This window comes from Protomyctophum parallelum (genome assembly GCF_964188405.1).
Source record: "Protomyctophum parallelum genome assembly, chromosome: 20".
NCBI lineage: Eukaryota > Metazoa > Chordata > Actinopteri > Myctophiformes > Myctophidae > Protomyctophum > Protomyctophum parallelum.
The window spans coordinates 2,708,150-2,724,431 of record NC_139718.1 but is presented as its reverse complement, the minus strand read 5'-3'; the positions used below and the strand labels follow the sequence as shown (position 1 = coordinate 2,724,431).

The following is a 16,282-nucleotide window of genomic DNA, read 5'->3' as shown; positions in this document are numbered from 1 at the left end:
TAGTGTCAACCCCTTACCCCTGTGTGGGATCGCTGGTTAGACTGGCATAGTGTCAACCCCTTACCCCTGTGTGGGATCACTGGTTAGACTGGCATAGTGTCGACCCCTTACCCCTGTGTGGGATCGCTGGTTAGACTGGCATAGTGTCAACCCCTTACCCCTGTGTGGGATCACTGGTTAGACTGGCATAGTGTCAACCCCTTACCCCTGTGTGGGATCGCTGGTTAGACTGGCATAGTGTCAACCCCTTACCCCTGTGTGGGATCGCTGGTTAGACTGGCATAGTGTCAACCCCTTACCCCTGTGTGGGATCACTGGTTAGACTGGCATAGTGTCATCCTTTACCCCTGTGTGGGATCGGTGGTTAGACTGGCATAGTGTCAACCCCCTTACCCCTGTGTGGGATCACTGGTTAGACTGGCATAGTGTCGACCCCTTACCCCTGTGTGGGATCACTGGTTAGACTGGCATAGTGTCAACTCCTTACCCCTGTGGCGGATCGGTGGTTAGACTCACATATTCACCGATACCGATATGACCCGATATGACAAATAATAACGCTTAGTTTTCAGCCCGGAGATGAAGCCAGGAGTTAGTTTCATACCATGGACTCTCCTGGTTGATTTCGACAGCAGAGAATATTGTTGTTGTCGTTGGATGAGACTTTGTATTGATGTGGTACCATTAGGAGAGATAAACAGGCAAACGTCGATCAAAATGACAATTATTCTCCATTCTCTAATAATAATGTTTAACCCATTCTGACCTGAGATCAGATTCATATACGAGGTTTCCATTTCCACTGGACACACACTGGTCTGATTAAAGGTATATTCAGTGATTTCACTTAATTCAAACATTTGTTTTTGTTTTGTTGTGATAATCATCCCTACTATAGAGTGTGCTGACCATATGTGACCAAATTTGACTGAGGGGCTGCCATTGGATTTTCTTTTTTACTTTCGTTTTCATGTCATATGAAAGCAGTGAATTATAGCTTCAAATGTACATATTGGTTGTTCAGTTTGACCCACCAGTTTTGGAGATATGGCTTATAGAGTAATGTCTTGCAGAGAAACATCGAGTTGAGAAAACAGGCTTGAAAGGTTCACTTCTGTGGTCTCTAACATTACACCTAGCTACATGTTTAAGCATTTATTTCATATTTACATGTCTTCTGTGGTCTCTAACATTACACCTATAGCTACATCTTTAAGCATTTATTTCATATTTACATGTCTTCTGTGGACTCTAACATTACACCTAGCTGCATGTTTAATCATTCATTTTATATTTACATGTCTTCTGTGGACTCTAACATTACACCTAACTACATGTTTAATCATTTATTTCATATTTACATGTCTTCTGTGGTCTCTAACATTACACCTAGCTACATGTTTAATCATTTATTTTATATTTACATGTCTTCTGTGGTCTCTAACATTACACCTAGCTACATGTTTAATAATTTATTTTATATTTACATGTCTTCTGTGGTCTCTAACATTACACCTAGCTACATGTTTAAGCATTTATTTAATATTTACATGTATTCTGTGGTCTCTAACATTACACCTAGCTACATGTTTAATCATTCATTTTATATTTACATGTCTTCTGTGGACTCTAACATTACACCTATAGCTACATGTTTAATCATTTATTTCATATTTACATGTCTTCTGTGGTCTCTAACATTACACCTAGCTACATGTTTAATCATTTCTTTTATATTTACATGTCTTCTGTGGTCTCTAACATTACACCTAGCTACATGTTTAATAATTTATTTTATATTTACATGTCTTCTGTGGTCTCTAACATTACACCTAGCTACATGTTTAAGCATTTATTTAATATTTACATGTATTCTGTGGTCTCTAACATTACACCTAGCTACATGTTTATTTTTTTTGAACTTTGTTTTTATTCAAAAGTTTTCTTTTCTTTTTTTTTTACACCAAATAATAAGAATGATCAAACACGATTAAAACATACGAATCAATGAAAACAAAAAACTGAAGAAAGAAACAAAAAACATACATAAAAAACAGAAAAGAAAAACAGCTTGACATAACTACTATAGTACAGCATTTCCAAGTTGAGTTAGGCAGGAGAGGAACTGGGGACATGGCTCACAGTACACTTCAGAATCAATTATAAAAAAGCATTTTTGTTTTTTGACACAACCACTTCATGACATTTTTACAGATCCAACAACCTCTACACATATATTGAAACACCCAAATACAATATCACAGAAGTCCATTTACGTATGAAACTGTCCATTTTTAATTGTAACCTTGCGGTCATTTCTTCCATTATATAAACCTGCTTCAGTCTCTGCTTCCATTGGGTTATTGTAGGTGGCTTTATTTCCTTCCAATTTACTGTTATCATCTTCTTAGCAATCAGTAAAAGTATCCTTAATATGTAACTCCATGCACGCGCCTCCTCTGGTATAATACCAAGCAAACATAACTCAGGACCAAAAGGAATATTCAACCCTAAACATTTTTCGATTTCCTTATTAACCTTTTTCCAAAACCCTGAAATTATTGGACAGTCCCAAAAAATGTGTGTATGGTCCCCGATTTCCCCACAATTTCTCCAACACAATTCTATGGATGGTGTTTTCACATATGAGGAGATGACCAGAGGAGTATTGAAAAACCTAGTTATGAGTTTCCAATCGAATTCCTTCCACATCTGGCTATTTATTCCCTTGTGGCAACCTTCACACATATCCTCCCAGGTTTTGTCTTCAATAATTATATTTAGTTCCAATTCCCATTTATCCTTAATATACCATGTGTTTTGAGAAACGTCATCCAGTGCTTTATATAAATTGGAAACATGTTTTTTAGTCGGGAAATTTTTTTCTGCAATACCAATGAAGTACATCTCAATATCATTTGGAGTCTTACTAACCAGCTCTCTCTCTCTATGGTCTGTGATATAATGTCTTATCTGGAAGTACCTGAACAAATCACTTGAAGGGAGTTTAAATTGCGTCTGGAGTTGAGCAAAAGATTTAAAGATCGTTCCGTCAAATAACTGGTTTATGGTTTTAAGCCCCTTATCAGCCCAGCGACTGAATCCAGTGTCGCTTATGGATGGCAAGAAATCAATATTACCCACTATTGGCATTGCCCTTGAAACTGACCCTGGTCCCCACAATGTTTTCTTAACTGCTTCCCACGCCTTTAACGTATGCTTTATCCATTCATTTCCTATTTTAATTTTGTTTTTATCCATTGTTTTTTTATCGAGGAAGGGTAATATTGACAGAGACACCCCTTTAATTGTGCTCTGTTCTATTTGGTTCCAAACTGTCTCTTCATCATTACTTATCCATGCTACAATTGCAGTCAACTGAGCCGCCCAATAGTAGTGCTTTAGATTGGGAAGGCCTAGGCCTCCCCTATTTTTTGGCAAAAGAAGTGTTTTGAGCCTTATTCTGGGCTTTTTATTTTGCCAAATAAATTTAGAAATCATTCGGTCCAGCGCCTTGAAGGTGGAGATGGGAACTCTGACAGGCAAGGACTGAAACAAGAACAGAAGTCTAGGCAATACGTTCATTTTCACCGTTTCAACTCTACCCAATAAGGAGAGAGGAAGAACATCCCATCTCCCCAGGTCATTTTTAATGGCTCTAATTAATTTTGTATAGTTTGCCTCAAATAATTGTGTAGGATTTGGTGTAATTACAATTCCCAAGTATCTAAACCCTTGTTTAGACCAACGAAATGTTACATCATTGTTTAGTTGTGTAGGCCAGGACCCAGAAATCATCATTGCCTCTGATTTGCTTTCGTTAATTTTATAACCTGAGACGGAACCATAACTTTGCAGGCATTTCATGAGTGGGGGAATAGAGAGAATTGGATTTTTTATAAAGAGCAAAACATCATCGGCGAATAGCGCCACCTTGTGGACAAACCCTCCATCATCTGGAATGCCTTGGATCTGAGTATTTCGGCGTATAGCTTCAGCTAAACATTCTATGCTGATTGCGTAGAGAATCGGGGATAATGAGTCCCCCTGTTTTACGCCCCTCTCAACCCTGAAAAAATCTGAACAGTGACCATTAACTCTGATTCTTGATTTGGAATTATTATATAGCAAATTAATCCAAGAAACAAATTCTTCTCTGAAACCCATTTCCTTTAAAGTCTCTTCTAAGAAGAGCCAATCTAATCTATCGAATGCTTTGACACCGTCAAGGCTAAGAAGCATCGATGGGTCTTTATCCCTTGCAGCTAGTGACTGTATGTTTAATGCTCTCCTGATATTATTTGTCCCCTGTCTTTTCCATATGAAGCCCGTTTGCTGGGGGGATATTAATCGTTTAATGTACTTTTGAATTCTATTTGCTAATATAGAGGTTAGTATCTTGTAGTCCACGCACAGAAGACTGATTGGGCGATAACTAGAACACTGTATGGGGTCTTTTCCTTCCTTATGTAATACCGTTATGATGGCCTCTGACCATGATTTTGGGGGATCCCCTGTTGATAATACAGAATTATATAATTTGCATAGCCTGGGAGAAAGTTCGTTTGCAAAAACCTTGTAATATTCCCCTGAAAAACCGTCTGCTCCTGGAGATTTATTATTTTTTAAGTTGGAAATTGTTTCCCTTATTTCCTCCTCAGTGATGCGTTTTATTAGTTTGGATGCTTCCCCCTCTGCCAATTTATTTAATTCAAGGGGTCTCAAGAATTCAATGATCTTTTCTCTTTTAAATTCTTGTTCTTGCCCCTTGTATAATTGTTCGTAAAATTTTGCAAAGGCATCCGAGATCTGCTTAGGCTGCGTTTCAACCAGGTTGGTTTCGGGGTGTCTGATCTTAGCCACAGCGCGACCAGATTGGGCCTTCCGGAGTTGACAGGCCAACAACCTGCTCGCCCTATTCCCCATCTCATAATATTTTCTATTAGTATACCTAAGTGCCCCCTCGGCCTTGTGTGTTAATAGCTCATCTAATTGTTCTCTGGTTTCTTTTAATTCTTCCAGTGTTTTCCCATTCCCAAACTGTTTGTGTTCTTTTTCTAGTCCTTTTATTTTGTTTTCCAATTCTTGTTGTTTTGCAAGCCTTTGCTTTTTTATTCTCGCTCCTATAGAAATAATCTTCCCTCTGATTGTGGCTTTACCTGCATCCCAGACTACTGAGGGTGAAACAATCCCATCATCATTTATAGCAAAGTACTCCAGAATGGCACCCGTTATTTCCTCCTTAATACTAGCATCTGATAATAATGAGGTATTAAGCCGCCAGTACTTTAAGTGGTTAACTGACTCAAAGCCAACTTTCATAGAAACTGGGGCATGGTCTGAAATAGTGATCTGTCCAATAGTGCATTCTCTGATACGAGAGAATGAGAGAAATGAGAGAAAGATCCTTCTTTGACACACAAAAGTAATCCAACCTAGAATAACTGCCATATACTTGGGACATAAATGAAAAATCCCTTTCATTTGGGTGGAGATGTCTCCATGCATCTACCAAGCCTAACTCCCTCATCACGTTTGTTAAACCCATGGCCTTTTTGGATAGAGTTTTTGTTGATGACGGTAGTTTATCCCACTTATTACTCAAAGTACAATTCTGATCTCCTCCCATGATTATAAACCCCTCTCCTTTATCTGCAATTAATGCAGCAATCTTTTTACTAAACAGAGGGCAATCTTCGTTCGGGGCATACACATTCAAAATGGTGACCTTTATGCCTCCTAGTGTCCCAACCACCATTATATACCTGCCCTCTTTATCCTGGAAGGTTTGCTCATTGCTATAATATACCGATTTACTGAATAAAATAGCCACCCCTCTCTTCTTACCACCCGCATACGACGCTCCGTACACTTGATCTACCCACTCTCTTTTAAGTTTTGAGTGTTCAATCTCAGACAAATGAGTTTCCTGTATCAAAGCCACTGAGCACTGCATTTTCTTCAATTGACTAAGTATCTTTTTCCTTTTTATAGGGTTGTTGAGACCCTTTATATTATAGCTAATAAAATTTAAACCTGCCATATTCTTTGCTTTTCATTTTTACATGCCTCCCCTCCTCACCACACAAGCCCAACTCTGCACCATAAACACACACAATGAATTCAAGCTGTATAAACACTGAAAAATAAAAACAACAATCAAAATTCCCCGTAGAATGCTCCAACCCAAAAACCAAAACACACAACACCCCTTGGAACACCCTGGGTAGAGAAAAACACTCTTGTTTTGCACAGAGTGCAGCTGCAACGGGCCACCTCCTGATGTCGCCCTCGTCCCATTGCTCGATTCGCATATCTCTTAGAGCATGCATTGGTCCCCCACCTCTACCCCCACTAAAACCTATCTGAAATTAAGAAAAGAGGAATACTAGGGATACTTAGCCCCCCCCCCCCCCCCTCCCTCGGCAAGCACCCCCCTTGATGATACTGAAATAAAACCATATCGAGGGTATTCCCATGTCTCGCTGTCCCCAAAATACACTTGTTACCCAACATATATTTGCATAATTGTCATTAATAACCAAACCAAAATGATACCTCTGTATTTAGCCTGCCGCCCCCTTCATATATTATTCACAAACTCCACATCAGTCAAAAATAAAACAAAAAAAACAACTTAACAAATCCTTGTGGACTGACCTTCATTTTTACACATTTTATCTGTCCCCCCCCTCCCACATTCCCACCCTCTCCCAAAGCATTCCCCTATATTCAAATAATAACCATTGCCTTAGTTTTCTTTTTTTACCTTAAATTCTTATTATACTAACAAATGTTTCAATTCGTCGCAACATCCCTTCAGATGATACTGACCTCCAGGACGTTCATAGATGTGATTCAGAATATCTGGATACCTCTCTGTCCTAGACGTCCTTGGCTGGGATACTTTAATGTCCGTTGCTATTCTTCTTGGTCGTCATCTTGAATGGTGAGTCTGTTGTCATCGGGATTCAATGGACTGCATTTTTTTATGGCTCTGATGTCCTCCAGGTTCAGTTGACGGCTCCTTCTTTTCCCTCCTTGTGTCTTCCACCCGTCCTGCGCCAGCTCCCTGTCGAACATGTCTTGTTCCTCTGCATCCACGATGATTTCAAACTGCTTCAGTGTCTCTCTAGCATCCAGTAAAGATGGGAAGACCTTCTCCCCGGTGTCCAAGAAGATCTTTATTTGGGCCGGGTAGATGGTGCGGGCTTTGATTTTCTTATCTTTCAGCTTTTTAATCACTTCCCACACTGCCTTTCTCTTTCTTTGTAGATTCTGTGAATAGTCGTGGTCAAATGCCACTCTCCTTCCCTCATACTGGATGTTTCCCTGTGACCACGCTTGCGCCAAGACTGTCTGTTTTACCCCATAGTCAAGGAAGCGAATGATTATGGATCTCGGTGTTGCTGTCGGCTCCTTCGGTTTGGGCACTGTGGCTCTGTGCACTCTCACCACCCTTACGGACAGTTCTTCTTCTAATTGCAAATTTTCACACAGGAATCTTTGTATAAAGCCAGGCATATCATTCTTTTCTGCGTTTTCTTTTATGCCATACACACGGATGTTGTTTCGACGTGACATATTTTCCATTTGGTCACACTTAGCAGCTAGGCTGGACTCCTTTTTTAGCAAGTAAGCTAATGCTCTGTCATGTAGCATGCTCCTGTCTTCTGCGTCACTTACTCTTTGCTCTGCCGTAGCGACTCTCTGGTCCAACATGTCCATCCGTTGTTTTATTTCAGTCATGGATGCTTCCAGTCTGCCCAATGAGGTCTTTGTGTCCCTATAAAAGTCACTGTTTTCAGCTCGGAGCTTCCGCAGCTCTGTTAGCATCTCCGACTCCACGTTCCCTCCAACAGCCATGGCTTGCAATGATTCACCGGTTAGCTTTAGCTGCGTTAGCTTCAGCTGCCTTGTATTTGGTCTTAATTCAGACTCCTCTGTGTTTCCTTTGCCCGAACTTTTCGTAGTCTTGCCTTTCACCATTCTTTGACGACCATTTCAGTATATTTTCGTATTCATTTGTTAGGTTTTGATTAGTTTTAAGGCTATTTTGTAAATAGGTTCAGCGGAGCTAGTCTTTCACACGTCTACCTCGGTCATGACGTCACCGGAACCCCCTAGCTACATGTTTAATCATTCATTTTATATTTACATGTCTTCTGTGGACTCTAACATTACACCTAACTACATGTTTAATCATTTATTTCATATTTACATGTCTTCTGTGGTCTCTAACATTACACCTAGCTACATGTTTAATCATTTATTTTATATTTACATGTCTTCTGTGGTCTCTAACATTACACCTATAGCTACATGTTTAAGCATTTATTTCATATGTACATGTACATATGTTTCAGCTCTGACACTTATTTCAATTCAGACATGCTCTAGCATGTGAAGAGTGCCTGTGCTATTAACTCATTTAAAAAAAGTTTTTCTCCTCTGGTGAAAAGCTGGAATTTCCGTGATGGCAGGCTCTCAGTCAAATCTGGTCACATATAAGGAGTTCCTCCCTGTCCCCAGTTGACCCCTAGGCCGGGGGGTCAACAGACCATAGGTTTCGTTTTTGGCTATAGGTGGCCCGTCTGGTGGAGACATGTCTGGTGGAGACATGTCTGGTGGAGACATGTCTGTTGGAGACATGTCTGGTGGAGACATGTCTGGTGGAGACATGTCTGGTGGAGTCATGTCTGGTGGAGACATGTCTGGTGGAGACATGTCTGGTGGAGACATGTCTGGTGGAGTCATGTCTGTTGGAGACATGTCTGGTGGAGACATGTCTGGTGGAGACATGTCTGGTGGAGACATGTCTGGTGGAGACATGTCTGGTGGAGACACGTCTGGTGGAGACACGTCTGGTGGAGACATGTCTGTTGGAGACACGTCTGGTGGAGACATGTCTGTTGGAGACACGTCTGGTGGAGACACGTCTGGTGGAGACACGTCTGGTGGAGACATGTCTGGTGGAGACATGTCTGGTGGAGACATGTCTGGTGGAGACATGTCTGGTGGAGACTAGGGTTGGGTGACGATACGAATACATCGTCAATCGCGAATATACGAATCCAATCGCCGAATATTTTTATTAGGCGATTTTTCGGGACGATTTAGCCCAATTAACCTGTAAAGTGTGAGCAGCATGTGAATCAATTTGGGCCAGCAAGCGGCCGGGTGGAAATCCCCTCCTCCCGTTATAATGGTATGCTCCCACAGTCCGACTCCCCGCACTCAGCAGTCAGCAGCATCGGGGAACGGCACTAACGGCAGCCGTAAGAGCCGAGGGAGGCTGTAGCCTACATGTTGTTTAAGCTCCGGAGTCCAGACCCATGCAGTTTAATAATATACAGTCACAACAGAATGCACACTGCTGTCTCGTGTCTCATCACAATCCCAATGCGCCACCCGTGAAGTCGGGGGAAAAAAATAAAAAACAGGCTGGTAGTGTTAGTATAGATGAAGTTAGTTCAGTGTGTTGAAACAGTAGCTACACGCTAAGCTAAGCTAACGATCCCCGAGCCTATACTGTATAGGCTCGGGCAACGTTAGCTTAGCGCTTAGCGTAGAGTTAGCGCCCCTCTGAGCCTGTGCTCAAGACTTCTCCACTGTATAGGCTCGGGGATCATCAACGTGAACGAACCCCGACACCAGCGCTGCAAAAATGGACAGATCTACAAGCTCTCAACGCGTAGCGAACGGCACTGCAAAAACAGGCAGGACGCGATGCCTTGAGAGCCTGTGGATCAGCCCGGCCGCAGGAGCTTGTGGGCTCCGCTTCGAGCCTCCGACAGACCGGTGCGTGGAGGCAAGGGAGCAAGTTACCCTGGCTGCGCAGCAGAAACAGACTGATCTACAAGCTCTCAACGCCTAGCGAACGGAGCTGCAAAAACAGGCAGCTTAAGAGCTTGTAGATCTGAGCTGTTCTCACTTTACTTTTATGACACGAATACATCGTCAATCGCCGATTCTTGGTCAGACGATGGGCGGTTGAAAAAAATTGGCATATCGCCCAACCTTAGTGGAGACATGTAATGGCCTGCTTTTCCTCCCCTCCGCCTCAGCGTGCAACCAGGGTCGATGGTTGGTTATTTGCACTACGAACGAAGACACTGTTTTGCAAATGTAGGCCTTACATTTAGTCATGGAAGTGTTACGACATGCGTGTCAGACAGACAGCCAGCCAGCCAGGGTGCTTCATCATAATGCATATCCACACCTCACTCACTGACGGTGTGCGTAAGTGTGCGGGTGTGCATTCTGTGAACTCTGTGTGCCAGTCAGCCTGACTGGCAGTCAGGCCTCCCGGGCATTTGGTCGGGCTAATGTGCACAGGGGACTTTGGAGAGGGACAGCAGAAACAGGAGATAGACATAACTTCTGACAGGAATGCACTAGAAACTTACTTTTTTTGACATGCTCATATCACATTATCGCAGAGATATATTTTCGAGTTATTAAAAAATCCACCTCCCATGCACCTCCCATCCATCCACCAAAGTGGGATCCGGGGACCCCCAGGGGTCCTTGAGGGAGTTCCAGGAGTAGTGCATCCTGTGGATGCAGCTAGGGTCGTTTTATTGCGTTTGCACTTTGGGATGCAACATGCAGCCTATTTTAATCTCTGAAGGTGCTATATAAATGCACCATTTACAATACATACATACACTACATACTGATGTGTTAATACCGTGAGAGAGTTATCTGATAGTCCAATAAACAGGCTGTACACATAAGTCATGGAATCATAGGGCTGTCAGGATTACACATTTAGCTTCAGGTTCAGGTTAATTTATTTGTTTGTCCCCGAGGGGCGATTTGGTTTACAGCAAGGCATAACACAGGCAGGTAACATGAAACACAAGAACACAGCAAAAAGGCACGTAGTACACATAGAACATTAAAGCAGTTACAGTGTAACATTATAATTCATAACTTTTCCAGAACAGTTGTATAAATAATTCATACAAGTGAGTCAGGTGACAAGTTACCTCCTCCTCCTATCGGCATTTAGAGCCTTGATAGCTACAGGCACGAAGGAGAACTTATACCTGTTGCTTTTGGCCCCTGGAACTTTTAGGAGAAGGCCAGAGGGAAGCAGCTTGAACTCAGAGCTGAGGGGATGGGAGTTGTCCGTACAAATGGACTTGGCTTTCTTAAGCACCTGATAGACAAATGATAGTCACACTAATAATTGAGCCTTAGCTAAAGCCCAGTGATTGTCCAAAAATAGTTTAGCAACCGATGGCATGCAAGGATGGCATGCTTTCACCACCTCAAAGCTGTCAGTGTTATTTTGACTGAACGTTGTTCTATAGAAACATGTTCTCCTATAGAAACATGTCCCTGTGTAACATTCTCCTATATATAAACGTGTCTCTAAACCTCTCCTAGACTGGAACCCACCTATGCTTTCTATGGCATAGGCAGAAACTAGGCGCAGCTGCGCGACATGATGCTAATGATTAATGAATGCCACAGACGAAAAACAGTCCAGTCCTATTGATCCATAATGTATAGATAATAGATGGTAAGAATGAAATTTGGACTGTTTTTCGTCTGTGGTACTCATTAATTAGAGCGACAGAGAGAGAGAGGAGTGTGTGTGTGTGTGTGTGTGTGTGTGTGTGTGTGTGTGTGTACAATTTAACAAAGGTTAAACGTGTTCCTTCCACGCGCTACGTCCAACCAGGGAAACTCCCCCCTGTAAGGTGTAAAGGAGCAACTTGGACACTCAGGCATGAAAGGAAGCATGAGTTCAAGTCCGTTGCTCTCCCCTTGTCCCCCATATATGGGGACTAGGTTGGTCTCCCCTTGTCCCCCATATATGCGGACTAGGTTGGTCTCCCCTTGTCCCCCATATATGCGGACTAGGTTGGTCTCCCCTTGTCCCCCATATATGGGGACTAGGTTGGTCTCCCCTTGTCCCCCATATATGGGGACTAGGTTGGTGGAGGGTGTGTAGAGCCCAGGATCACATTAGATGATTGACACAGGGGTGAAAAATGGGTTACAAAATCGTGGGATAAAAAATATAAAGAAAATAAATAAATAAACGTGTCTCCTGTCTCTCCCCTACAGAAACCTGCAGAGGTTGAGTCTCTATGGAGACACGTGTGTCCTCCAGGAGGAGGGAGTGGACGGCTCCGGTCTGGACCAGATCCACCACGGAGACAAGAAGATCAAAGAGTAAGACCCTGACCACACCCCTAACCACACCCTAACCACACCCCTAACCCTAGCCACACCCCTAGCCACACCCCTAACCACATCCACCTAGACAAGAAGATCAAAGAGTAAGGGCCGATTCATACTCCTATTTTACCGCTGTTTCGGCGCTGTAGAGCCCAAATGAGTTCGGCTCGTCAGAAGGTACCGAAGAGCCGACTTTAGGACGGTACCCCCCCCCCCCCCCCCCCCCCCCCGAACCTCAAATGACGTCACATTGTAGGCTCTACAGAGCCAAATGACGTCACATTGTAGGCTCTACAGAGCCAAATGACGTCACATTGTAGGCTCTACAGAGCCAAATGACGTCACATTGTAGGCTCTACAGAGCCAAATGACGTCACATTGTAGGCTCTACAGAGCCAGATGACGTCACATTGTAGGCTCTACAGAGCCGAATGACGTCACATTGTAGGCTCTACAGAGCCAGATGACGTCACATTGTAGGCTCTACAGAGCCAAATGACGTCACATTGTAGGCTCTACAGAGCCAAATGACGTCACATTGTAGGCTCTACAGAGCCAGATGACGTCACATTGTAGGCTCTACAGAGCCAAATGACGTCACATTGTAGGCTCTACAGAGCCAAATGACGTCACATTGTAGGCTCTACAGAGCCAAATGACGTCACATTGTAGGCTTTACAGAGCCAAATGACGTCACATTGTAGGCTCTACAGAGCCAAATGACGTCACATTGTAGGCTCTACAGAGCCAGATGACGTCACATTGTAGGCTCTACAGAGCCAAATGACGTCACATTGTAGGCTCTACAGAGCCAAATGACGTCACATTGTAGGCTCTACAGAGCCAAATGACGTCACATTGTAGGCTCTACAGAGCCAAATGACGTCACATTGTAGGCTCTACAGAGCCAAATGACGTCACATTGTAGGCTCTACAGAGCCAAATGACGTCACATTGTAGGCTCTACAGAGCCAAATGATGTCACATTGTAGGCTCTACAGAGCCAAATGACGTCACATTGTAGGCTCTACAGAGCCAAATGACGTCACATTGTAGGCTCTACAGAGCCAAATGACGTCACATTGTAGGCTCTACAGAGCCAAATGACGTCACATTGTAGGCTCTACAGAGCCAAATGACGTCACATTGTAGGCTCTACAGAGCCAAATGACGTCACATTGTAGGCTCTACAGAGCCAGATGACGTCACATTGTAGGCTCTACAGAGCCTAATGACGTCACATTGTAGGCTCTACAGAGCCAAATGACGTCACATTGTAGGCTCTACAGCGCCAAATGACGTCACATTGTAGGCTCTACAGAGCCACATGATGTCACATTGTAGGCTCTACAGCGCCAGATGACGTCACATTGTAGGCTCTACAGAGCCAAATGACGTCACATTGTAGGCTCTACAGAGCCAAATGACGTCACATTGTAGGCTCTACAGAGCCTAATGACGTCACATTGTAGGCTCTACAGAGCCAAATGACGTCACATTGTAGGCTCTACAGCGCCAAATGACGTCACATTGTAGGCTCTACAGAGCCACATGATGTCACATTGTAGGCTCTACAGCGCCAAATGACGTCACATTGTAGGCTCTACAGAGCCAAATGACGTCACATTGTAGGCTCTACAGAGCCAAATGACGTCACATTGTAGGCTCTACAGAGCCAAATGACGTCACATTGTAGGCTCTACAGAGCTTAATGACGTCACATTGTAGGCTCTACAGAGCCAAATGACGTCACATTGTAGGCTCTACAGAGCCAAATGACGGCACATTGTAGGCTCTACAGAGCCACATGACGTCACATTGTAGGCTCTACAGAGCCAAATGACGTCACATTGTAGGCTCTACAGAGCCAAATGACGTCACATTGTAGGCTCTACAGAGCTTAATGACGTCACATTGTAGGCTCTACAGAGCCAAATGACGTCACATTGTAGGCTCTACAGAGCCAAATGACGTCACATTGTAGGCTCTACAGAGCCAAATGACGGCACATTGTAGGCTCTACAGAGCCACATGACGTCACATTGTAGGCTCTACAGAGCCTAATGACGTCACATTGTAGGCTCTACAGAGCCAAATGACGTCACATTGTAGGCTCTACAGAGCCAAATGACGTCACATTGTAGGCTCTACAGGGCCACATGACGTCACATTGTAGGCTCTACAGCGCCAAATGACGTCACATTGTAGGCTCTACAGAGCCAAATGACGTCACATTGTAGGCTCTACAGAGCCACATGACGTCACATTGTAGGCTCTACAGAGCCAAATGACGTCACATTGTAGGCTCTACAGAGCCAAATGACGTCACATTGTAGGCTCTACAGAGCCAAATGACGGCACATTGTAGGCTCTACAGAGCCACATGACGTCACATTGTAGGCTCTACAGAGCCAAATGACGTCACATTGTAGGCTCTACAGAGCCAAATGACGTCACATTGTAGGCTCTACAGAGCTTAATGACGTCACATTGTAGGCTCTACAGAGCCAAATGACGTCACATTGTAGGCTCTACAGAGCCAAATGACGTCACATTGTAGGCTCTACAGAGCCAAATGACGGCACATTGTAGGCTCTACAGAGCCACATGACGTCACATTGTAGGCTCTACAGAGCCAAATGACGTCACATTGTAGGCTCTACAGAGCCAAATGACGTCACATTGTAGGCTCTACAGAGCTTAATGACGTCACATTGTAGGCTCTACAGAGCCAAATGACGTCACATTATAGGCTCTACAGAGCTTAATGACGTCACATTGTAGGCTCTACAGAGCCAAATGACGTCACATTGTAGGCTCTACAGAGCCACATGACGTCACATTGTAGGCTCTACAGAGCCAAATGACGTCACATTGTAGGCTCTACAGAGCCACATGACGTCACATTGTAGGCTCTACAGAGCCGAACAGACTTTTATTGGGCTCTAAAATAGGAGTATGAATCGGCCCTAAGAACCACATCCACCTAGTCTAGAACACTGGTTCACAAAAAAACCCACCTTCACTTGTGGGGAACCCACAGGGGGGTGTGGGGGTGTGTGTGTGTGTGTGTGTGTGTGTGTGTGTGTGTGTGTGTGTGTGTGTGTGTGTGTGTGTGTGTGTGTGTGTGTGTGTGTGTGTGTGTGTGTGTGTGTGTGTGTGTGTGTGTGTGTGTGTGTGAGAACGTGCGCGCACACACAGGCACTGATGGCAGCGTCTTTGAATGTGCTAAACATTATGTGGAGACAGACGGTCATGAACTGAGAACGACAACAGGAGTTCTTTCACAGAACAAAAGCTCTTTCATTAGTTCAAACTCCGTCTTCCGGAGGAGAGAGAGAGAGAGACAGTAAGACAGCAGGCAAGGAAGAGACTGTTTTTACCCAGAATGAGTTAACCCATTCTGACCTGAGATCAGATTCTAAAAATGTCTTCTATGTCAGCAGCATATATCTGTATAGCTTAAATTAATATGTAAATATGAAATAAAAGCTTACACATATCTGAGAGTTATAAGAGTTAGTGCTTACGTTTATTTACTTTTTACTTGACTTCAGTTCCCTTAAGCTGTTCAATAAACTATTCACTCAATCTAATTTATGAATTGCAGCCTCGTTAAAAGCACTCGGAGAGTTAGAACCAATTAACCAAATGGTTCGGATGTTCGCTCGGAAATTCCTGCAAATGTTCGAGTCCTAAAAACAGGGCTTGGGTACAGCCTTAGAACCAATACATCATTATTTAACTTGACTTCAGTTCCCTTAAGCTGTTCAATAAACTATTCACTCAATCTAATGAACCAACACATCATTATTTAACTTGACTTCAGTTCCCTTAAGCTGTTCAATAAACTATTCACTCAATCTAATGAACCAACACATCATTATTTTGCTATGATTTTCTGCTTTCGGAAATGGGGGAAAAAAACCCTAAAATGCAGAAAATGACTCATTCTTGACTAAGGACTTCTTTAATGCCTTTTTAATGAGATCCTGCACCGCCAACGACTCCATTAACGTGTGATTTAGCGCTTTATTTAATGATAAACCTATAAAGTTGTCTTAACGCTAATCAAGGCTCTCGT

The 16,282-nt window shown here is 43.2% G+C and overlaps 1 protein-coding gene across 1 annotated transcript in view; it reads left to right on the top strand.

The window, feature by feature from the left end:
• Positions 1–16,282, top strand: part of fbxo33 (F-box protein 33) — a gene marked incomplete at its 3' end in the record, with an annotated part of 35,471 nt that overhangs the window by 9,097 nt on the left and 10,092 nt on the right. Inside the window, exon 2 of the mRNA XM_083792748.1 lies at positions 12,085–12,192. Coding sequence (XP_083648874.1) covers positions 12,085–12,192 — 108 coding nt within the window. The remainder of the gene's footprint in view (positions 1–12,084; positions 12,193–16,282) is intronic.